This window comes from Mirounga angustirostris, unplaced genomic scaffold (assembly GCF_029215605.1).
Source record: "Mirounga angustirostris isolate CCGP_5_RB_7025 unplaced genomic scaffold, mMirAng1.0.hap1 SCAF_10, whole genome shotgun sequence".
NCBI classification, from domain to species: Eukaryota; Metazoa; Chordata; class Mammalia; order Carnivora; family Phocidae; genus Mirounga; species Mirounga angustirostris.
This window is the reverse complement of record NW_026991718.1, coordinates 76126679-76148642: the sequence shown is the minus strand read 5'-3', so window position 1 is coordinate 76148642 and position 21964 is coordinate 76126679. Positions and strand designations below refer to the sequence as shown.

General features: G+C 56.8%; 1 protein-coding gene across 1 annotated transcript in view; it reads left to right on the top strand.

Moving 5' to 3' along the window:
• FAM178B (family with sequence similarity 178 member B) overlaps nt 1–21964 on the top strand; it is a 121198-nt gene that overhangs the window by 91888 nt on the left and 7346 nt on the right. The window contains exons 13-14 of the mRNA XM_045885133.3: nt 2284–2371; nt 8952–9077. Of these exons, the coding sequence (XP_045741089.1) occupies nt 2284–2371; nt 8952–9077 (214 nt within the window). The remainder of the gene's footprint in view (nt 1–2283; nt 2372–8951; nt 9078–21964) is intronic.

The following is a 21964-nucleotide window of genomic DNA, read 5'->3' as shown; positions in this document are numbered from 1 at the left end:
AAGACCATCCGGGACTTTGGATAGCATTTCAGCTCACTGTCATTACGAGTAGGATTGAGTTGGATCGATAGGGCCCAGTCTGGGTATGCGTACTAATGGTGTACCTAAAGTGCACTTCCGCGTTGTGTGCGCGCGCGTAGGTACCTAGGCGTAGGATTGCTAGGTCATGGGTGAGCACGTGTTCATCTTTAGTGGATCTTGCCAAGCAGTTTCTCAAAGTGGATGTGCAATTTGAATTCCCACCTGCTGTGTGTGAGCGACTCTGCCGGCCCGCACCCTCCCCTGCACTGTGCATTTCCCCCTTTTTCATGTTCTCCTTTCTGATGTGGTACTGGTACTGATCTTGGTACTGCTTTGCGGCTGCTTTTTTTCTCCGTTTCATCAAGAACCTGTTGCCTTGTTGATCCCTCTGACTTTCTTTTCTTTTTTTTTTTTTTTTAAAGATTTTATTTACTTATTTGACAGAGAGAGAGACACAGCGAGAGAGGGAATGCAGGGGGAGTGGGAGAGGGAGAAGCAGGCTCCCCGCGGAGCAGGGAGCCCGATGCGGGGCTCGATTCCAGGACCTGGAATCATGACCTGAGCCGAAGGCAGACGCTTAACGACTGAGCCACCCAGGCGCCCCGATCCCTCTGACTTTCTTGACAAAGTGCTAAGAAAATCAGCAAGGCCCCTGGTTGCGGTTCCAGCCTGCCCAGCCCCACAGGAACTTCGAGGAGCCATTCCTACCCCAGTTCCTACCCCAGTTCCCCATTCCTACCCCAGTTCCCTCCGTCATGTGAGGCCTGGGCGGCAGCAGGCCCGACCCTGGGGAAGTTGCAGCGGAGAGTGGACCACCAAGCCCGGAAGTGGCCAGACTGGATCCTGCCTCCCCAGAGTACTTGCATTTCCCCGTGCTGCCTGTGGCAGGCTGTTCCAGATGTCCAGTCCTTCAGTTCCTTGTGGTGTCATTCCAGGAATACGGGTGAGGGCGGCTGTGTGGGTCCCCCCAGCAGTGCCATGACCTGAGGGCATTTCCCCTTTAAGGAGCTGGTTCCAGCCCAAGCGTCTTCTTTCATGTGCCTTATGTTTCCTCTAGCTTCGGGACCTCTCCTTTGCTTCCTCTGATGGTGGCTCTCTGCAGAAACTAGGGACTGTGGCCACATCAAGGTCCGTGCCAGGGGCTGACATCTGCTCCTAGAGTGTATGGAGGTGCAAGAGAGATGTGACCCTCTTGGTGGAGACGAGCTATGGCAAGGAGCATGGACAGAGGAGGGGCCCTCGACCCCCCCACAGCCTCCTCAGCCCCTGTCACCCCAGCCTCATCCTCTGGTCTCCACGCCCCTCCTCTCTTCTCTTTCTGCTCCCTTTAGTTCTCAAGGACCCATGGAAATCAGAGCCCTGAACATGAGCTTCTGAAATCCCCATCAGAGGTCTTCAGTCCCAAAGAGAAGAGATACTAGCCCCCTGAGTTCATCAGTTAAGACTAGTTAGTGCTTGACTCAGAAGCCCAGCCCAAACTGACTGAAGCCAAAGACACTTTATTGGCCCACATGACCAACTGACCTACTGAATGGTCCAGGGGCTGGGGGCTTCAGGCACAGCAGGCTCTGGGTGTTGTCAGAGCTCTGTCCCTGTCCTCTGTCTCTGCTTGCTTCATCCTCCAGGCTCTCCCACAAGGAGGCATGATGGTCACCAGCAGGTGTAGGATCACCTCCTGCCCGACCAGTGGCCCTGCTGGAACGGCACATGTTCTGCTTGATAATTCCAACCAAGGCACATGCCCTGGTTGATAATTCCAACCAGGGCACCGGGGCGACCTCTAAGAGGCTCAGTCAGTCAGACTCTGATGGGCCGGGCCTGGCTCATGTGCCCACTCTGGGTGAGCAGCTTCTCCAAAGGAAAGTTGATGCTAGGTGAAAGAAAAACAAAGTTTAGCCCCATGAAAGATTCTAATGCCACCAAGGACAAAAAAGGCAAAGGTCTGTGCCAAAGCAGTTGAACGTTCCTTATCACTGTGTATCCGCAGGTAAGTACAGATACTCAGAAAGACGAACTGAGAAGAAAAACTGCTGAGCCAGCCTCTGAAATTACCGACTTTAATTTTTTTTTCCTTTTGCTTATTTTTTAACCCTGCCATCATGTTTTATTGCTTCTAAAATAAATGATAAATACTATAAACCAGAAGAGCAGGACAGAGTACTCCAGGCAGCACGCCTCTCCCATGCTGCCCCGACATGTGCCTCCAGCCCACTTGCTCTCAGAGTGTCCCACCCCTCAGTCCCTCTTGCTCCTTCCCCACAGGCAACTTCGAAGCCAGCTCAGCCTCGTGGTCATTGCCCAGATGCTGGACCAGCAAGAGACGCTCCCTCTCTGGCAAGAGAAGGCCCAGGTGAGTCTTGGCCTCTGCTGGGCAGCATCCCCTGGGCCCAGGAAGCCTGTGGGTGAGCAGAGGGCTCCCCCCGAGGCCTGCCTGTTCCTGTGGCTTTTCCCAAAGGTTGGGAGCCTCAGGCCAGGAGAGGCAAGTCGAGTGTGAATTTTTCCCTCATATCCTTGCATTCAGCAATGACTGTTTTGTATGCCCACTATGTGCTAGGCACTGAGGCTAGAGCAGTGAGCTGGGAGCATGTGTTACTTGTTGGTTTGGGGTTTTTTTAGCCGTGGTAAAATACGCATGACATAACATTTACCGCTTTAACGTTTTTGTTGGGTTTTTTTGTTTTTTTTTTTTACCATCATGACAATTTTAAGTGCAGAGTTCAGCCATTTCGAAGCGTACAATTCAGCGGCTCTGAGTACATTCACAAAGTGGTGCACCATCACCACCGTCCACCTCCAGAACTTTTTTCATCCTCCCAAATAAAAACGCCATACCCGTTCAATGCTAATTTCCATTCTCTCCTTCCCCAGCCCCTGCTTATATTACTTTTTATAGGCGGAAAGAAAAACAGTGCAAACGAAAACAAACACTATGCCCTTAAAACTACTCACGCCTAGTGCCTCTCCTTTTCCAATGTTAGGCATTCTTGGGGCCGAAAGAAAAGTAGAGCTTTGTCTTCTTTCCCCATTCCCCTTCTCCCCAGAAAGCTCTGACCACGGCCTCCGCAGCTCGGGGCCGTGGGGGCAGCGTGGGTCCCAGCCAGCCCACGGATGGGTGGCCGAGAGGTTGAGCACACCCTTACCCTTACCCCCTGGAAGCTCCTGGGATCCAAGAATAGTTGCTGGGTACAACTGAGCTCTCTAGCCCAGCAACACCAGAGGGTCCAGGCAGTCCCTGTGAAGGGCTGTGCGACTCTGTTCGTAGAGGCGTCCTCGGGAAGCCTGCGTAACCCCTTGCCCAGAGTGCTGAGAGAACGTTCCGGCACATCCCGGGGCAGGGTGGACAATATCGCTGAGTCTGCAATGCCGGGATTGCAGGGCGGGAGCGCAGAAAGCTGACTGGTTGTGTTGGTTTGTCTGATTGGGCTTGGCCTGGCTTTTGCCCCGGCTGCCCCCTTTGCTGTAAATACTTTCTCCCGAGGACTTAGCCTGGCTGGAGCTTATTGTCATTCCAGTTCCTGCTGAAATGACACCTCCACTCAGAGGCCTTTCCTGACCACCCAATGCAAAGTCCCCTGGCACATCCCCCTGTTTTAAATTATTTACCTCCTGACGTTTTCTTATTTATTGGGTCACGGTCTGTGTACGCGCACGGGCGTGCACATACACACACACACACACACACACATCCCAGCAGCAGCTCCTTGAGTGCAGGGACCAAATCTTTCTGCCCGTCAGCACCCAGCACAGTGCCTGGCACACACGGGGACTCCACGTGTACTTGTGGAGTGAACGAGCCTGGAGTGGAGCCCCTGGAGTGTGCAAGCGGAAGTTCCCTTTCCCCAGAGACCTGGGGAGGGGTGGGGGAGGGAGTGGCCCGCACTGGGGTGCCTTCACACAGATGACTGCCTGATGACAGAGCATCTCCGTGAGGGAGGAGAGACCAAACGGTGTCTCGGGGGTGCAGGCGGTTAGGAGTGGGGGCCGGCGGAGATGCAGCAGGCAAACAAGACCGCCTGAACCCAGAGGGCTCTGGAGGGCAGGTGGGGGTCCGTGAGCCCCAAGGAGAACAGAGCACGGTGTCAGCAGAACAGAGGGGAAAAGCCAGAGCGTCCAGCTCAGGAAAGGCAGGACCAGCTGTGGGGGGGTGGGGGGTGGTCGCCCACCTGCAGTGTTTGGCAGTGGCCAAAGAGTGGCTCAAGCATTCGGGCCCGGGAGCCCCCAGCTGCTCCCCAGGGCCTGCCAGGGGCCAAGCCCGGCCCAGGCCCGCCCAGCTCCAGGGCTCTCCAGCCATACCAGTCACCCGCATGCCCACCGCGTGCCCATCTCTTCCAGAGACCCCAGCTAAGCACCGCCTGTGTGCCAGGCTCCGTGCCAGGCTCCGCACCAGGAACCAGCCTCTGAAGACAGGGTGTGAGCAAGGTGGGCTGAGGGTGCAGTGACTAACACTGCCCAAGGGCCGTGAAGTGGCTTCCAGAGAAGGTGTCCTGAGCCAGGGCCAGGAGGCTGAGTCAGTGCTCATGTTGCAGAGAGGAGAGTCTGCCGGCGGCTGGTGCGGGCTGCGCAGCCTCCGGGCGGCTCGCAGAGAGGAGGGACCAGCTGGGGCCTGCCTGCGGCCCCCCTGCCTGTTTCCCCCATCTCCACTGCAGGCGCCTCCCAGGTCTCCAGGCTGTAGGCGCTCCCCTTTCCAGTCTGGCCTGTCAGACGGATCCTTGCCTTCAAAGGGTCACCACCTTGGCCCCACAGCCTCCACGCATCGAACCCCGCAACGCCCCCTTTCCCAGATTCTCCATGCGGCCTGACCGCGCCACCTGTTCTTCCCAGCCCTCCTCGCGGGCCAGCCCCGCTCTCTCTGCACACAGCTCTGTGCCCTGACCCTCCTTCCTTTCCATCATCACATCCCAACTGAAACGGCCGTAGCCAACACTCTGCATAGCACAGGCCGTGTCCCAGGGTCTGTTCTCAGAGCTTACCTCTCATAGCAGCCCCCGGCTGTAAGGACTGTTACCATCAGACATTTTTCACAGATGGGGCAACTGAGGCAGGTGCAGTTAGGAAGGTTCTCAGGGCCATACAGCGGGGAAAGCCGTGGAGCTAGGATTCAGCCACAGGGTCCTTGCCCTTGACCACTGCAACATGCCGTCTCTGCTTCTCCAGCCCCTTCCTTGGCTGTCATCGTGGTGACAGCCCAGACCAGGCCTGCCATTTCATGCTGAAGGTGCCCTGCTGGTCCCTTGAGCTTTATCCCTAAGTGGCAGCTAGGAGAACAAGGGCTGTGGCTTCTACTTCCTTCATTGAGGTACAAATGCTTGATAAACCTTATCAGTTGATTGACTCTGAAGGGGAGCCGGGGGATAGAGAATTGACTCCTCTAGGAGAAGTTCTGGGGTGAGTGCCTGGGCAGAGGCTCTCAGGGCCCTGCTGGGCAGGAGGAGTCCCTGACCCCTGGATGGCTTGACTCTCTGTCTCAGGCTGCAGTCTGAGGCCCTAGGAGTAGGAGCTGAAGAACTAGAATTTGAGGAATGGGACTTCTGTAGGTGGTCAGGATGCACCCCTGCCCTCCCCCAAGGCCTCATTTTCCAGGAGAGCCTTGGGGTCAGGCTGCTTCCTGTTGTCCTTGGGAATCTTGGGAATATCCCAGAAACAGCAGGGTTTTGGCTTCGTGCACAGTGTGCTCCAGACCCTGCTCGGGACACTAAAGATACAACCCTGAAGAGAACTCAGTCCCTCCCTTGTGAAACTCACAGTCTAGAGGGAGACGGACACAGGCACCAAGAAAAAAGTAAATATTTGCCATACCAGATGGTCATAAGGGCCCTGGAGAAAAATAAAGCCAGATAAAGAGAAGAGGGAATGTTGGGAGATGGGGACATTTGTGCATAGAACTGAAAAGGTCAGGCAGGTTTCTCGGGGAAGAGCATTCCACACAGGAAACAGCCAGTGCAAAGGCCCTGGGGCAGCCAGAGTTCTCTTAGGTTAGAGGAAAAACAGAAGCCACTCTGGCTGGAGAGCCATTGGAAGGTTTTGATAAGAGAAACAGAATCTAATTTATAAAATCTTTTTAAATTACTCTGGCTGCTATGTTGAGCTTAGGCAATTGCAGTAATCCTGGTAAGAGATGAAGATGGTTTGGCCTGGGGAGATAGCGGCGTAGGTGGTGAGAAGTGGTCCGACTCTAGGTGTGTTTCCCAAGCACAGCCAGTGGGACAGGAGATGTGAGAGGAAGGAGACAAGGAGGGCTCCCAGACCTATGCAACTGGCAGGATGGAGAGGCTCTTTACCGAGATCGGCAAGACACAGGTGGAACAGGTTTGGAGACCAGTCGGGAGTTTGCTGCTTCTCCCAGGCCACCTCTTGCAACACAGCAAGCCTCTTTCGTCAAGCCACGTCGTCCAGTTTGGAGTCGGGAAGACACAGGCTGTAAATGGCCCAAATGCAGGAGTTCGAGGGTCTGCATCTCCTAGGGAGAGGCTGACGGCAGTTCTGCCCTGCCCTGCATTCCTTCAGGGAACGAAGACTTAGGAAACATATAACATGTGCCAGGGGCTGTGCTCGACCCCGGGGGGACACTGCGGGGAACAAAATTGCCCTTGTGGGCCCTATGTTCTAGCGAGGGAGAGGGGGACAGGTAAGAAGCATGGTAAACAAGTAAATTACAGAACGCGTTAGGAGGTGGTAAATGTGGTGGACGCAAAAGTCGTTCCGGGCGAGAGGATTGGCAGATGTGGGTGGTGTGGGCGGCAGTGGTCAAGGGAGGGGGGCTGGGGCTGGAAGGCGGATAGGGGCAGCTGCACGTGTCTGGTCGCAAGGCCCGGTGAGGGTGCCGGCTCCAGGGGACAGCAGGGCTGCCCGAGCCTCACTGACACTTAAGATCCTGGCCTTCTCCACTGGGCAGATAGAAGCACCACCGGGGCCTGAGCACAGGAGTGCCCGGCCGTGTGGCCAGTTGCCCGGCTGGAACTTGCCTGCCTCCTGCTGCCCACCGGGCGGACAAGACCAGTGGAGGCCTGCCTGCTTGGGTGATCATTTGCCTCTTGCCTGGAGGTGTCTGTCCTAATGGGCTGAGTGTTTGTAGAGACAGCTCCCAGCGGCGGGTGAGGTGGGGAGGTGTGATGTCAGGTCCTGGCCCTCCCTGCGGGGATGCGTGGTCCAAAAAAGCCCTTATCCCGGAGAGGGGTGTGGCTGCCAGAACTGGAAACAAAGGAGGGTAAGCAATCAGAAGGCGGCAGCTTGCTGCGCTGAGCAGGGCGAAGCCGTTTTCGTGGAGAGGAAAAACATGGGAGCCGGCAAGCCGCTGAGCCGCTGCTGTGTACTCCCCCGCCCGGCCCTGCCCGGGCCTCCTGGAGCCGGGAGGGGCTGGCTGGGGCGAGGCTGCCTGCCTGAGGACGGCTTCTGGGGGCGTGGGCTGCAGAGCCTGGCCCCTGTGCTCGCACAGCTGTGATCCCCAAGCAGGCAGGGCCGCTTTGGAAACCATCCCCAGCCTCGCAAGGCCTGAGCAAGACGGCCCAGCTCTGGTTTGGGGGAAGCTCCAGATGGTGCCTCTCTTTGCCTAGAACCTTCTCTCTCTTCCTGCCTCCTCTCCGTTCCTAAAGGGATCAGACACGAGGCCGAGAAGCCCTGGCCCCCTTCCAGGAGCCGAGGCCCTAGGCCTGTCTCCTAGCCCTCAGCCCAGCTGCTCTTGTGGGCTGTCTGAGCCTGTGGCCGGCTGAGATGCTGAGCAGGTGTCTGCGGGTGAGTCAGGGAGAGGAAGCCAGGTGTGCCGGGCAAGGCTGGGCTCGAGCAGGATGCTGGGCTGGGGGCTCGGGCCTAAGCCCTTTAGGGCAGCCTACACCTGCTACATCTAAAAAGATGGTGCCTCTGTGAACTCGGCTGGCTCTGCTCCTTCAATCTGCATCTGCCCCTTTCCCAGGGTTGCAGGTGGGCCCAGAGGCGCCAGGGACCCACATACTGCCTGCCTCTGTCCTGACCACAAGTTAGCTCCAGGGCAGCTGAATGGTCCTTGTTGGGGCTGAACCCAGGCGGCCCAAACCAGGTGCAGGGGCTGGGCCCGAAGGAGTGGCTCACTGCTGACACCTGGACTCCTGCAGGCCCTGTTCCTGGGAGGGGTGGGGGCACTCCCATTTGTTCAGAGAGGGTAAGCAGTTTACATGGAGGAGGCGGGCAGCTAGCAGATTAAGGGACATAGCAACCATATGCAGTGTGCGGACCTTGTGGGGAATCCCCGTTCCAAAAACACAACTGGTAAGGACATTTTTTGAGCCCGTCAGAGAAACCCGAACACAGTGTTAGATCATATAAGGAATTCTTGGTAATTTTGCTGGGCAAGAGAATGATACTGTGACCATGCTGGGGAAAGAAATCCTTATCCTTTTGGGTGAGAAGCTCTTTATGGGTAAAATCATACAGTGTTTGGATTTGCTTTAAAATCCCCTGGAAGGGAAAGGGCGGGGCGGAGAAATGGGGGCAGGCAGAGTGATGGGGAGCAGGCATGAGAGGGGGCGGGGGGCACAGAGCCTCTGCTCCCCCGTGAGCCCCTCCAAGCCCACAGCAAGTTCAGCGGGGAGAGGGACTTGAGCAGCGGCTCGGGTGGCCTTGGTTCTTCCAGGCCTGAGTGCTCCCTCCAGGGAAGTGGATCAAATCCCCGGCCTACAGAGATCTGAGTTCACGCCTTTGAAGGAAGGCTCGGCCTGTGCCAGGCCCCGTGTGCACGCGCGACTCTCCTGTCCTGGGAACAGGGTGTGTGGCTGTCTCCATCTTGCAGCTACAGGACACTCGGGCCCCAAGAGGCCACACAGCATGCTGGGGAGAGGTGGATCCAGGTCACGGAAGCTGGTGGTCTGGCTCCAGAGCCCATGCTCTGACTTGCCGGTGCCGGCCGAGTCCCCAGGTGTCCCGAGGCCCCTCTGTATGACAGCCTCTCTTCTCCTCCCCAGCTGTCTTCACTCAGCCAGCTGCTGAGCCTCATGAGGCCATCATCCCTCAGGCAGCACCTGGGCTCTGAGACCTTGCCACCGTGCCAAGGGCAACAGCCAAAGGCCAGTGCTGAGCTCGACCACAAGGTGAGCCCCCCGCGCCTGCCCGCCCAGCCAGGGTGCAGCACCACCAGCTAGCGGGGAAGGCAGGGCCGGCCACGCTGCCCAGCCGGGAGGGCCTTATTGCCGCCAGTCCTCCTAAAACCCCAGGGCCTTAAAATTCCAGCAAGCTGCCTCCCTGCAGAGCCTGTAATCAGTGCCCTTGCCCATGCCCCTCACGGAGGCGCACTGGGGCGCTGTGTGCACGGACATGCACGTCCCCCTGGCCCTGCTCCGGGGTTTTGCTGCATTCTCGATGGTCCGGTACGGATGTGTTAGCGTGGAGTTCTCCCGGAGTCGTACAGCACAGTTTGGAGAGGATGCAGGAGCTGAAATCCTGGTGAGGGGAGTGGAGCTGGGCGCCTCCTCCCTGTTCCTCGCCGTGGTTGCCACTGAGGCCGAGTCCTTGGCCTTTCCCCCAGTTCTTCCTTTTTTTTTTTTTTTTAAGGTTTTATTTATTTATTCGTGAGAGACAGAGTGAGAGAGAAAGGCAGAGGGAGAAGCAGGCTCCCAAGGAGCAGGGAGCCCGATGTGGGACTCGATCCCAGGACCCTGAGATCATGACCTGAGCCGAAGGCAGACGTTTAACCATCTGAGCCACCCAGGCGCCCCCCCCCTTTTTTTTTAAAGATTTTATTTATTTACTTGAGAAAGAGAACACAAGCGGGGGGAGGAGCAGAGGGAGAGGGAGAAGCAGACTCCCTCTGAGCAGGGAGCCCAACGTGGGGCTTGATCCCAGGACCCCAGGATCATGACCTGAGCTGAAGCCAGACACTTAACCGACTGAGCCACCCAGGCACCCCTCCCCAGTTCCTCCTAATGGACTTTCCAGACATTGCCCAGCTCTTCCGAAAGCCCAGCTTTGGTGGGAGTCAAGGACAAAGAGGTATCCCTGAGCCTGCAGGTTGTGCAGTTTGGAATGGGGAGACCTGTGGACCCTGGGGGTGAAGGTCAAGCAGGGGCAGTGGTGTAGGATGTAGGGACTTCAAAGTGGGAGCCCCAAGCTTGGCTCTGGGAGGTGGGGAAGACCGGGGGAGGGGTGTAGATCTCAGTGAGCTCCTCTCTCCCTGGAGCCTCGAGGATGAGGAATGGAGATAGACATCTTTCTAATTTAGGAAAGTAGTAATTCCAAAAGCTCACTTGGAGGTTGGATGTTGACGATCCAAAAGTCCACCCTTTGGGCATTGCTCTGCAAATCAGATAAATGAATTAATTTACTTAATGAACACAAATGAACCATTAAGAAGATATGATAATCCCAGGTGGACGCACCTCTTCTGGAGCATGTAGGTAAGGTTATCTCTGAGTTGTGCCTAAAATTAGTGCATTTACGAGACTGCCGGCCTGCCTCCCGGGAGAGCCTGAGCTGTGTGCATGCCCCGTTCTGTTCTCCCAATGACTTCCTGGGAAATGAGCTGGTCTCAGAGGCTATGTTTGGATGTTCCAGGGCCTCTAAAAGGAGGTGGGGTTGGCCCATGGGCGGGAAGCGTCTGTCTGAGCAGGACACAAGTGGGCAGGCCCCAGGCTGGACTGAGGGAAGGAAAACGGAAAGAGAAAGAAGGGGAGCGGTGGCAGAAAAGAGGCGTGCATCTGATCTGCCCAGTGAAGAGTGTGCGCTTCAAACACTCTGGAGGCTATTCCTGTGCCCTCACCCAGCAGAGCGGTGACCGCCAGGCCGGAGGCTTCCGCTTGGCTCCTTGCCTTTGGAGCCCATCTGGAAGCCCAGGAAGAAGAGGAATAAGTGGCCTGAGGGTGTCCTTTATTCTGAGCACTGTTCTCATGCATGTAAAGGAAGCTGTGTCCCCCCGGTCGGCTACCATATTGGAAATGACCCATGTGGCCTGGAAACATGGAGGGTTCGGTGTGTCTCGGCAGGGTGCCCCAAAAGCGCAGGGTGTGGGCCCCGCCCAGGGCAGTGAAGGGGGCACGTGAGGCCAAGGCAGTTCTCCAAGGCCTTGGCTGCCCCTCTTGCCCACCTAGGATCGGTTCCAGCCTGACAGGGAGGTAGCCAGGAGAAGAGGAGGGAAAGGGCCCTGGTCTGGGGAAGGGGAGGAGGTGGGGCTGGTGCGGGCATGGGGGTCTGCACAGAAATGGGAAGCGTTCTGTCCCCCTGGGCGGGTGCTGGGGCCAGGTGAGGCAGGTGCCGGGCTCCCACAGCCCAGCCCTGCTCCCACCTTGGCCAACTGACTCCTCATTAGGCCCGAGCATGTTTCATCTTCAAAGGTGATCAGGCTACTCGCCAGCCAAAAAGAGCAGCGGCGTCACCCGCCCTGTTTTACAGGGAGTGGTGGTCTGGGCCTGGGCTGAGCCTTTCATCCCTAGGACTCAAAGTCTTTGCCTTCCTTCCCTCCAGGGGCAGTGGGGAAACTAAGGCCAGAGTGAGCTTGGCCCGAGGCAGCCCGGCCTGGAGGAAATAGGGCTTTCCCAGCCCTTAGGGCGGCCGTGCTGAGCCCCATCCGCCAGGCCCTGCTCACCCCTGTCTGGGAGACTTCCTGTGAGAAGCTGGGTGATAGCCCTCCTCCAGCCCTGCAGATAAACACTTCTGCCAGGCTCCCCTCCCCCTGTTCTCCCCACCTCCTCCTTTGCCCAGTCTCCTCCCTCTCCTAGGAAGCTCCCAGCCTTCTTCCCCTCCCTGGCCTGCCCTCCCTTGGGGCTGGGTGAGCTGCTGTCTGGTGCCCAGGGCTTGACTCTCTTTCTGCACGGATCCTGTGGCTTTGCAGTTGACCCTTTACTGGTGGGTCTCCCCAGCTAGACCGTGGGCACAGCATGGGGGCCTCTCCACAGCCCTGGTATATTGGGCGCTGGATAAGTTAATGAATGAACAAAGGAATGAATACGATTTGAGTTCCTCTCTCCCTCTCCGAAGTCTCTTCTTCCACCGCATTCGGGCCGTCCACTCTCCTACCCCGTCTCCAGAACCCTCTCCCTCTGCATGCCCTCTGACCAGCCTCTATGTGTCAGCCCCCTTGTCTCTGAAAGTCCTTGTTTCACGAAGGCCATGAGGGTTTATGGCCTGCACTTCTTGTGTTGGAGGTCCTTGACTTCAGAAGCCTTACCTGCTCCTGAGAGAACCAATCACAGCACATTGTTTGTAATTATAAGCTGGTGAGATTCCTGCCTGGGAAAGCTAACCACCAAGAGCAACAAAAGCAGCAAGCTGGTCCCGCTGCAGCCCTGCAGGGGGGCTGGACCGGCTGTTCGCCCGAGCTGGGTCAGAGCACAAAGTGTCCTAGCAGATCACGGCAGAGCTTATGTAGTCTAAGACTGCTTCCTGGCGAGACGAGGAGAACACTTTCAGCATTTTCAAGCGCTTTTGATAAAGAAATGGTGGCTCAGCCCCCTTGGTGGTTATCGGGGGCCCTGTGCTCGCCTGGTTTGAGCAGGGGCTCTCCCAGAGGAGAATAAACATCTAAGTCAGAGTAAGCACCAGGGTCTGAGACAGCCTGTCGGGAGGCAGGTGCCCATTCAGCTGAGAGAGGTGGAGAGGTTGTTTTAATGCAGGAGGCCGCTGCAGAGCTGGCTTCCCAGTGCTTCCTTGGGTCCTTGGATCCCATTCTGTAAGAGACCAGGGCTGTCCCAGGCCCCGTGTGAGCCTGTCCTTCAACCGCTCTGCAGACAAACGTGTAACTGGATGTGGTTTGCTACTGTCTCCTCAGCCTTCCAACCCAGAACCAGGAGTCTCCTTTTCGGTGGCTTGCGTGAACCGTCTTGGGCCAGATTTTGTCTAATTGTATTCTGCCCAATCTCAGAGTCTTGGCCTATTCACCTTAATTGAGATTCTTGATGTTTTGGTCTTGTTAGACCCGCCATTGTATGTTCTGTTTCTATGTGCTCACCTTCCTGTTGTTTCTTGCTTTTCCTCAGGCCTTTTGCTATAATGAAGGAACTTTTTTGTTCCATGTTTTTTCCCCCTGGGGATTCGGAAGGTCTACAGAACCAGGATCGTTATGGTGGGATGGGGCGTTTTTCCCCAGTTTGGTTAAATCTGGGAAGTTTGAGGAAGTTAAGTGTCGTGTGGGAAGAAAATGGAGGTCCACAAAGGGGGATGTCCCAGAGCTGGGGCTGCATTGAGGCACCAGGAGCTGGGTTCCTGTCTCGCCGTCTTCCAGGGCATGTTCTCCACACAACCTGATGAGTGTCCTCATGGGACAGGCAGCGTGGGACCCACTGAGGGCTCTGCATCTGTGATGGTCCTCCAGGCCCCACCACCCAGACTGAGCCTGGGGACCGCAGGTGGCTCCCATCAGCTTCCTCACTGTGCACACCGCGTGCTGTCCAGCTCTGTGCTTCCGAGGCTTGGGGATGGCTTGTGTGTTGGAGAAGTACGTGTGTAAAGAGTTGATTTTTATGCGGGGGCGGGTGAGTACTCCACACTTGGGTGATGCTCTGGGGTAAACAAACTCTGCCCCACTGAACAAACTCCTTTGCCCCTCACTCCTGGATCTCTGCACATCTTCTGCAGAGGCTGCGGGCCCGCCGCACGCACGTGTGTGTGTGTGTGCACGTGCGCACATGTCTGCATGAGTGCGTGTGTGTCTGCGTGCATGTGTTGTGTGTATCTCTATATGTGTTTGTGGCGTGCCCTTGTGTTAATAGAGTTGACAGACAAGTCTGATGGCTTTTGCTCCTGCTGTGGCTGGGACTGGCCTGCTCCTGCGTCTGGTGACCCTGCCAGGAGCCGCTGGAGCCACTGGGGTGTGGTTTGGGAGGTTGTGGGGAGTGGGCAGGGAGGGTGGCTTGAGGCCCTGGCAGCTCCGTGCCTGGCTCTGCCCTCTCCCGCTGGCACTCAACACCAGCCAAGGGACATACTCCCTCAGGCTTGGCTGGAGAACAGGCCCCTCGCCCCGTGTCAGCTAGAAGCCCAGCTGGAGCGGGGGCCTCTCCCTCTCCCCGTACCCTCCGCCATCTCACCTGCAAGTGCCTATCCTTATATCCTGCCCCTTCCCTGCACCTGAGGGGGGTCCTGCCCTCAGGGCCGGAGACCTTAGGGCAAGATTAGGTGGGTTGGGAAGAAAGGAACTGGCTTGAAGAAACAGAAAATAGATATTCAGGAATCCTGCGTTCCTTCTCGCCTGGTCTGTGGTGGGTTCCTTCTTCCTTCCTCCAAAAGGAGGAACATGAAACATCTTTTGAAATAAACCTCAAAGAGATGGCCTCTGGGAAGCTGACCCCAAGGGGAGATCCACGCACCAGCCCCGGGTCACACCCACCTCGTAGGCCGCCGAGCCTCTTCAGAATGGGTACTTGTGAGCAGCTGAAGGCCACATGGGGCCCAGGCCCAGACTAGCTGTGTTTGGGTCCCAGGAACCCTGGCTTCTTTGCAAGCAGGGCTTGAAGTGACAGAGTGGAGCCAAAGAGAGCAGGCTTGGATTCTTTAGGCAGCTTCTGAGCTCTCTGCTCCAGGCCCAGTCGTCCTGGGACTCTTGGGGGTACCTCCCCCAGGCACAGCCCTTGCTCCATGCCAGGTAACTCACCTAACACTGACACTGGCTGGCCTGACAGTCCTTCTCTTCATCTTTGAGCCCTCCTGGACAACCCTGTGATTGTCTTCTCCCATTCTTACTTAGGGAAAGGCAGTCCTAAGTGCCCATCACATCCACGTTCAGCCCCTCTGTCAGAGGGCCCTACTTCATCCCCACAGCTTCTCTCCCGCACATCAAACCACACCATTTGGCACCATTTGATTCCAGGCAGCGGACATCTTTCCCAGATGTCATGGGAAATGTGAGATGTCAAGCCTCCATTCTCTTTGCTCCTGCTGTTCCTTCTTCCTGGCAATACCTGGCCTGTCTCCCCTGTCCTTGGATTCCCGTGGTCATTACAGTCTGTTCACTTAACCCATGGCCTGTCCACACGTTGCTTCACACACCTAAACAGAGTTGTCTCTGAGGATCGGGTCCAGAGTCTAGCTCAGCAGTGTCCCACGGCTCCCACTGAAATGGGTGCCCTGGCAGGTGCAGCCTTTGGGAGGGACCCTTGCCCACCTGTCCTGCACCCAGCCCTGCCCCACCTTGTCTCTTTTCCCGGGCTATACCTTCTCAGGGACAGTGCCTTCTAAATGCTGCGTCTAAGCAGCTTGGGCTAAGCTCCCACCACGCACCTAAGGAGGACCAGGAAGGGTGTGTGAGGTCCCTCACTCACTTCCCCAGATGGAGGAGCAGTTGCCAGGCAAGCCATGGCCTTCTCAACTGCTCTTCTGTTCACTGCCTTTTTGGTCCCTTCTCCCATTTTTGGCAGGACTTTGTAGTAACAGAAACACAGACACATATCCTGGAAGGTCCTGGAACAGCCCATCAGCCTCAGCTGGACCAGGAGCTGAGCAGTGGCGTGAAACCTCTCTCTGCATCTCTCAGCTCTGCCCTTTGGTGTATTCCCAGGCAGGCTTTCCCTGCTGGTCCTGAGAAACTCCAGGCTATGTCCTTCCCTCAGCAGCCCTAGGGAAGTGGGGAAAAGAAAGATCTTTTATCCTAGAGTCCTAACCAGAATCCCAGAGTTGAGTCTCATTGGCTTGGCTTGGATCATATGCTCATCTGTAAGCCAATCAAATCGACAGGCATACAGTGGCCGGCCCGGGTCACATGTCTTCCCCCAGAGTCAGGGCTGAAGTCACCACCATGGAGTATAGGGAATCGGGGGCTGCAAGACTCTTGACAAAGGAGGGGGCAGGATCCTGGGTACCCAGAAACCTTGGATGCCCATAGCCTGGTCTGTAGCCATGGGCAATGGCCCTATGCTGTGATATCTATAGGAATTATAAGGACTCAGTGCTTTCCGGGGTCCTCCCATGCCAGCACACCAGGAGACCGTTCAGGGAGTGAGAAAGATAAGAAAGAGAAGAAGCCATTGCTATTGAGGAAATGGCTTTTGAGGAAGCCAGTACTCTCCATAGGCTCTCCAGCCCCGGGAGGGTGCCCATGCCCACACCCTGGCTAGTTTCAATGGGTCCGTCCAGCACCAGCACCCACATACTGATGTGTTCATGCACAGCCAGTCCTAAATTCTCAAACATTTGCACTGAGAATCTGGTCCCTCTCTGGGTAGTCGGCAAAGCTGGGCTTCCGGTCCAGATCCCCCTGTGGTCAGGGTCTCTAGTCCCAGCTGGAGGAGCAGGAAGAGGCAGCGAGTGCTGATTTGTCATCTCCCCTACCCCCCACGGCCAACAGGAAGCCAGAAAGGAAGGGTGGGCTGGGTGGGAGCACTCTAGCAAAGGTTTGCCTGCGACCCCTCGTTCCTCCCACCAGCAGACACAGGAATGGATCAGATGCTCTGAGATAACCTCCCTGCAGCAGATCCACAGAACTAAAACCCCTCAGCCTTCCTGCCTTTGTCCCAGCTCCATCTCTTTCCCATCCTCGCCCCACTGTGCCAGGGCCTCCTCGTTCCCTCCTCATCCTCAGTACCAAGAGCAGGGGCCACGGCTGCGCAGGGGTCATTCCCAAGTTTGAGATAAAGCTTAAAAGAAAATCTCTTTGTCTGTCTGGAGTTCAGGGTCTGGAGTCTCTGAACTCACTTTGTCCAGGCATCTGGAAGTGCAGGTACAGGGCGCACCTTCTGCAGGATGGGAGCCGGCGGGCCCGTGCTGGGCCTTCGAGGTCCCTCAGCAGGCTGCATGGATGCTACCTACCTGGCCACCCAGATGGGACCCAAGAACCAACTTCCTCGCCAGCGGCTGAGCCAGAAGTCCTGTTCCTTTGCAGACTCTGCCAGCCTGTCTCCCATCACCCTCGATTGGCCTCATCCCTAGTCCATGTTGAGGGCTCTACCCACCCCCGTGCCCAAACAGGCACTTTCATTTACAGAATTAAGTGTCTGGCCTTGTGAGCCGGAGGGTAAGTGTGGCAGGCCCTGCCTGTGACATCTGCTCCCTGACCTCTGTGCTCTGTGCCTTCAGGGAGCCTGGGCTAGGGAGAGGCCTTGTGTCACCATCTCATTTCCTAATTATCGGTCGTGCATCCTTGTCATCTTCTTGCAAGGACTTCCGGCCGATGACCCGTCCTGGTCAGAGTCTCCTTTATGGGCACAGGGAAGAAATAGCGTCCTAGAGATGATGGCAGGTGCCACACTCCAGGACGGGTCTCCTCTCATCTTGTGTTCTGTGGCCATAACCAGTGGGACGAGGTCTGGCTCTCTCCACCAGCCTGAGGCTCTTGGCCTGGGGCCTCCAAGTAGCCCTACCTCAGGATTACTCATTACTAATTATTGTTGTTGTTATTTGCCCATCCTGTGGCAGAGTACCATGCCCTTGGAGCTCAGGCTTGGGGCCCCACTCGCCCTCCTAGGGGCGCAGCCTCATCCTCTCTATCCTGCCACTGATAGGCCCTTGGGCCTCTGCTGGGCAGTGCAAACGGAGCTTGTTCCTTCTGAAAGAGGGTGTCTCCAGTTAAATGCCCTTTATGGAAAATACATACACACACACACACACACACACGGAACTTGTTAAGCCTTAGGGAGAGAGTACAGACATCTGCTTCAGACCTAACCCTTATTGGAGATGGTCATGCAGTCGGGATCTCTCCAAGCTCAGCTTCCACATCTGCTCTAAATGAGAATCATTAGGCCTCTCTGGGAGCCCTGCTGGGTCGGCGCACTGTGAAGTGGTACTGTAGGTTTAAATTTGATTTTTAACAAAAAAAAAGAAAAGAAAAAGAATTCATGGAGGCCTCGCTCTAGCCTTGGGTCTGAAATGTGCCAAGGCAGACAGACCAGTGCTGCTCCAGTCTCCCCCGGCCCGGACTGGCTCTAGAGCTGACCCTCAGCATGTGTGCGTGCATCTGTGTCGGACAGAAACAAAACCCTTGAGCGGACCCACGTGCAGAATTCTCCCCCTGGAGTCCATCGGCAGGCCCTCTGGACAGGGCTAAGAGCAGCCCAGCCAGATTGTGATTGAAGGCAGGGCCCCCCCCAACCCCAGGCAGTCACTCCCCCAGGGCCTGTGAGCATGGAAAGGTGAAAGCAAAGGCGGCTGCTTTGGGTCCTGGCGTCCCAGGCGGGGAGTGGGCACCTATAGGCCTGCAGGGCCAGCATCCTGAGCAGAAGCCCCTTGGGTCCAGCAGCCAGGCCGGGAAGGCCATGTCCTTTGGGTGAGTCTTGGTTTTCCCCAGCAGGTGTTCCTGAGTCAGCCTTTGCCCACCCCACCCCCCATAGCCCCCACCCCAGCAGCTGCCCCAGAGCCTGGCTGAACCTGCTCCCACAGGATGCCCACCCAGCCTGGCAGCTTCCAGGGAAAGGGCTTGGTTTGGAGACTTGCCTGGGGCAAGCCTGGATTCTTGGTCATGACCTGAGGTGGGAGAAACCATCGTGTTCCGGCCAGAGCAAGTGACTTCCTGGGAGATCCTCTGCCTCCTTCTTTCTGCCCTATTTTCGCGTAAATAACCCAGGCCACAGCCTGCTCCCTTGGCATTAGCTAGAGGGGAATTTTCTAAAGGATGAAGTGTCTGGGAAATGTTCACCCTTTTTCCCTTTTTCTTATGACGAAAGTGCTGCATACAGAGCCTTGGCTGGTGGTTCCTGGGGTCAGAACTAGCTGGGCCAGGAAAAGGAGACACTGACCTTCCCCTCCTCCTCCCGCCTCACAGGGTGACAAGCCCTATCTCTCATCCTCGTCGTCCTTCCCCAGGGGGAGGGCAGGGCTTTAAGGCTCCAGAGCCGGGAGGGAGGCATCCAGCACAGAACTTCCCAGAAAAGTTGGCCTGCCACACTCTGGGGAGAGACCCAGAAAATGAAAGCTGCAGGCCTCGCTGGCAGGGGACGGTTTCGTCTTGTCAGCATTGGGTGCAGGCTTGTCCCACTCCTCGCCCTCACCCTCGGACTCTGCCTTTCCCCAAGTTGCTGCCTGAGGTTTCCGGGGCTCCCTTTTCCACAGGGGCTTCCCAAGCCCCCGCTGACACCCAGTGGGAGAAGAGTTGGGCAGCCTGGGGCGCCTGGGTGGCTCAGTCGTTAAGCATCTGCCTTCGGCTCAGGTCATGATCCCAGGGTCCTGGGGTCGAGCCCCGCATCGGGCTCCCTGCTCAGTGGGAAGCCTGCTTCTCCCTCTCCCATTCCCCCTGCTTGTGTTCCCTTTCTCACTGTGTCTCTCTCTGTTAAATAAATAAATAAAATCTTAAAAAAAAAAAAAAAGTTGGGCAGCCTGCACTGGTGGGGGCCCATTTCTCAGACAAGATCCGGAAGGCCTGAGAAGCATAGCACCCCCGCACCCCAACCCCAAGGAGTGTCTCTGCGCTACCCTTTAACCCTGAAGCCACACTGACTTCTACCCCCTCCCGACACCCATGACCCTGGGGACTTGGAAGGTGCCTCAGGCTGAGGAGAGGGCCACCTTGCACTTCCCTCTGTGGAGGAAATGGGAGCAGGCAGGGGGCTTGGGCCTCTCCGTCTACCAGCCCAGCTGCTGCATGGCCTCTGCCCGGCTTCCCTTCCCCGTCTTGAAAGGGAAGACAGAGCCCCGTGTCTCTGTGGTGCCAGCTGGGACAGGAACGGGCTTGCTGAGCTCAGGAGCCGGCCACAGCGCGACTGGAGCAGGAAACGCAGCTCCCACAACCTGGCTGTTTACTTTGTGTCCCCCGGGAGTGGCCCGCTCTCCCTGGTGCTCTGGGCCTGCCTCTCAGAGGAAGGAGGCTCGGGTGCAGCCCCCTCCTAGCCAGAGCCCCAGGTTCTGCTAAATGTCTGCTTCTCGGACCTTCACAAAACAGGGCAAGGGAGAGGAGTCTGAGGGAGGGTGGGGTTCACAAGAAGACTTGCGGGCACCCAGTGCCACCGTCTGTCCGGTTGTCTGGATGAGATCGGATGCTCTCTTACCTCTCCTCAGTGCTGGGGCCATGGGTCTAGGGGACGGATGCGAGAGGACCACATGGGCTGGGCGCTTCCCATGTAGTACGGAACCTTTTTTTCCCCCCCAAAAGTACTACTGTAAAGACTGCTGTTTTTGTGGGGATTTCTGTGCACAGATGGAACTATATCCCCCTAAGTTGGATCAAAGTCTTCCTTAAAGAGAGAATCATTAGGCCTCTCTGGGAGGCCTACTAAGGGCCTCCCCTCACTTAGGCCCAACTCCAGGGATCACCCTTGAGGGCAAGGAAAAAAAGTGCCCTCAGCCTTCCTTGTAGGTAGTGGGCAAGGTTTTCTTCCCCCTTGGGGAAATACAGCTGGTAACGCGGTTCACAGGGATTTTCTTCAGAACGATCATTTCCTTCTTGCTATTCCCGCCCCCCTGCCCCCCAAAACACACATTCAGAATAGTTTCCCTGGGATTTTCCCCCTGGACTCAATGATGGGAATCAGCGTTAAGAATGAAGTTGTGAAACCCGCAGTCCCGTAGTCCCTGGGCCTGCTGCTTTTTTTCTCAGTAAATCCCCACTGCACAAATTTTCCTCCAGGGCATTCCTCAGATCCTGGGCGCATCTTCCCCACGCCTCCCATTTAGGAAGATAGATTCTGCCCCGGGGTGGGGGTGGGGGGCGAAGGGGCGGTGGTGCCTGAGACCCCCAGGGACAGAGATTGGCCTCTGTACCAATCCCAGGGTGGCTCCGAAGTCCCTTTTAGCCCCTGGCTTTGTACACAGCACAGGGGTCTCTGAAATGCAGAAATCTCTCAGGTGCCTCTCCGGGCCTTCCTCTGACCCACCCGCTCTATGGCCCCTAGATATGTTCTTGGGCGTCTCTTGCCACCATCACCTCTTGATAGCGGCTTGCTCAGGGCCCTCTCAAACAGGGGCCTGGGTCCTAAGAGTGCCGCTCCTTTTCAGGGTCACGTCTCTCTCCCTTGCTCCCGCACCCACCCCAAACCCAAGAGGTTCAGTCAATTATAACTAGTATTGTCCCGCTTTAAATTAACTTTTTAAAAAACTTTAATTGTATTCAGATTATACGAGTAAAGCACACACGTTGTAGAAAAATAAGCTTAGAAAAGATGAAGGATGTCCTATAGTCCCTTCTGTCAGAGACAGCCACATTTTCATTCTGGTGGTATTCCATCCCAACTGATTCTAGGGGCCTCCTTCCGGGGGGGTGGGGGGAGGTCTGTCCCCCACACCCCAGTCTCTCTGCTCAAGAGCCCTGAACGATCTCCACAGCCCACTGTCCAGGCCCTCTGGGGCCAGCCCGGTCCTCAGGGGGCCCCCTCCCTCCCCCCTGCCCCAGCTTAGCCAGCTACCTGGTGGTCAATCCCCCAAGGTGCCCTGCCTGTTTCTTGCATCAGCCCTAGGATCTGTCTGATGGTGTAATCTTGGCCCTGCCCCCACCCCCACAGGGCCATCTTCACCTCAGATCCTGCTGTTCCTTTGAGGCCGGGCTGGGCTTAGTCACTTCCTCCCTGAAGCCTTCAGAGCTGCACTTCACCCCCTCCCCCACCAAAAAAAAAAAAAACCCTAGAAGGACCCTTTCTCTTTTTGGTCCATGGGGAAGTTGAGATTCAGTACTCGTTGACCAAATGACTGCCTTTCTGAAGTATCTTCGAACGTCTAAGTGTTTGTGGCTGTGTCTTAGGACAGAACGGCGTCTGGCTCACAGGCCTGTGCCTGCTTTATGAGGGCGGGGGGCGGGGGGGGGCGGGGGCGGGCTGGGCGGTAGCAGCTTTTTGCCAGGACTGCAGAGTGAGAAGGGGTTCTGAGTGCTGTGGACCTCCTTAAGGCAAGGCCAGGCTGGGGAAGGGGAGCCTGGGGGAAGCAGCAGGTTGCCAGCAAGCCAGCTCACTGACAAGCCAGCCCAGCTGGGGGACTCAGGCCTAGGCAGCTGCAGGATCCGACAGGTGCTGCTGGCTCAGGAACAGGCTCTTGCCCAACCTGGGGCGGCACTGCTTGGAGGCACGCCGGTGGTCCCCTAGGCTTCCTGCCCTGCGTCTTCCGCCAGCCCATCCTGGCCAGACTATGGGGTCAGGCCGCC